General features: G+C 61.3%; 1 protein-coding gene across 1 annotated transcript; it reads left to right on the top strand.

The window, feature by feature from the left end:
• Positions 1 to 180: 180 nt before the first annotated feature.
• LOC104617214 (RISC-loading complex subunit TARBP2-like) lies at positions 181 to 1,353 on the top strand (the record flags this gene model as incomplete). The annotated part of the gene is made up of 3 exons (XM_010282467.1): positions 181 to 253; positions 1,016 to 1,133; positions 1,226 to 1,353. Coding segments are annotated over 3 exons (319 nt in total), but the record flags the coding sequence as incomplete, so codon positions are not given.
• Positions 1,354 to 1,571: the final 218 nt, after the last annotated feature.

Genomic DNA, 1,571 nt, shown 5'->3' with positions numbered 1-1,571 from the left:
GTGCCACTACCCTCGCCCAGGTAACGGGGTGGGTGACTGTCCCCGTCCCCCCAGGCCCCCAGCTCCTGGCACCCCTGTTACACCCCCTTGCCTCCCCAACGTGGGGGTCCTGGCATGGAGGGGCTCAGGGCTGCCCCTCCACCGTGCTCCCCTCACGCCGTGCCCGTCTGCCCCACACAGGGGCACCCCCCTGGAGATGAAGACGCCCGTGTCACCCCCCCAGTCAGAGTGTAACCCCGTGGGGGCTCTGCAGGTGGGTGATGCTGTGCGCCGGGACGAGAGGGGATCCCTGTTTTGGGGGTGACAAGCCTGTTTCGCGGGGGGCATGCCCCTTTGGGGGTGACCTTACCCATTTTGGGGATGGTGGTGAGCTTTGGGGACTGCCTCTCTGCAGCTGGAGCACGGCTCTTGCCCCTTTTGGGGACTGTTATCCCCATTTTGGGGACAGCTATCCTGTTTTGGGGATGGTATCCCCATTTTGGGGATGGAGGACCCATTTTGGGGTTGGTGGACCCATTTTGAGGACAGTGGACCCATTTAGGGACAGTTAGCCCCATTCTGTGGACAGTTACCTCTTTTGGGGGGGCAATTATCCCCATTTGGGGACAGTTATCCCCATTCTGGGGGTGGTTATTCCCATTTTGGGGACAGTTATCCCTGTTTTGGGGATGGTGGACCCATTTTGAAGACAGTGGACCCATTTAGGGACAGTTATCCCATTTTGGTGACAGTTATTTCTTTTCTGGGGGGCAATTATCCCCATTTGGGGACAGTTATCCCCATTTTGGAGACGGTTATTCCCATTTTGGAGACGGTTATTCCCATTTTGGGGATGGTTAATCCTATTTTGGGGGCAGTGGACCCATTTTGGGGCTGGCCCTGTCCGTTTGGGGTATGGCAGTGTCCGTTTTGGGGATGGCAGCTCCTTTCTGGGGGCAGCTCTCCCCATTTTGGGGGGGAAGGCTGTGGCCTCGCCCTCCCCAGACCCCCCCATTTGTCTGTGCATCCCCCCCAGGAGCTGGTGGTGCAGAAGGGCTGGCGCCTGCCCGAATACACGGTGACGCAGGAGTCGGGGCCGGCGCATCGCAAGGAGTTCACCATGACCTGCCGCGTGGAACGCTTCGTGGAGATCGGTACGGGGCTGGGGCACCCCCGAGGTGTGCGTGGGGGACACACATGACAGGGTGCCAGGCTCACCTCGGTGTCCCTTGTCCCCTCCTCGCAGGCAGCGGCACCTCCAAGAAGCTGGCGAAGAGAAACGCGGCCGCCAAGATGCTGGTGCGGATCCACAACGTCCCCATGGAGCCGCGCGAGGGCAGCGAGGCCGAGGTGGAGGAGGACCAGTTCTCCATGGTACCGGCCGGCGAGGGGTTAATGGGGGGGCACACGGGCACCCCGGGGGGTTAATGGGGGATGTGGGCACCCCAAGATCACCCTGGGGGGGTTAACAGGGGGGACACAGGCACCCTGAGGGGGTCAATGTGGGACACGGGCACCTCTGTACCCTCTATTTCAGGGCTTATGGACCCCCAGTGATTAAAGTTGGGGGGCAGTAGGGCAGGGGGACACTC

Source organism: Phaethon lepturus, unplaced genomic scaffold (genome assembly GCF_000687285.1).
Source record: "Phaethon lepturus isolate BGI_N335 unplaced genomic scaffold, ASM68728v1 scaffold26432, whole genome shotgun sequence".
NCBI lineage: Eukaryota > Metazoa > Chordata > Aves > Phaethontiformes > Phaethontidae > Phaethon > Phaethon lepturus.
The sequence above is the reverse complement of the archived record's forward strand: the minus strand, read 5'-3'. Positions and strand labels throughout refer to the sequence as shown.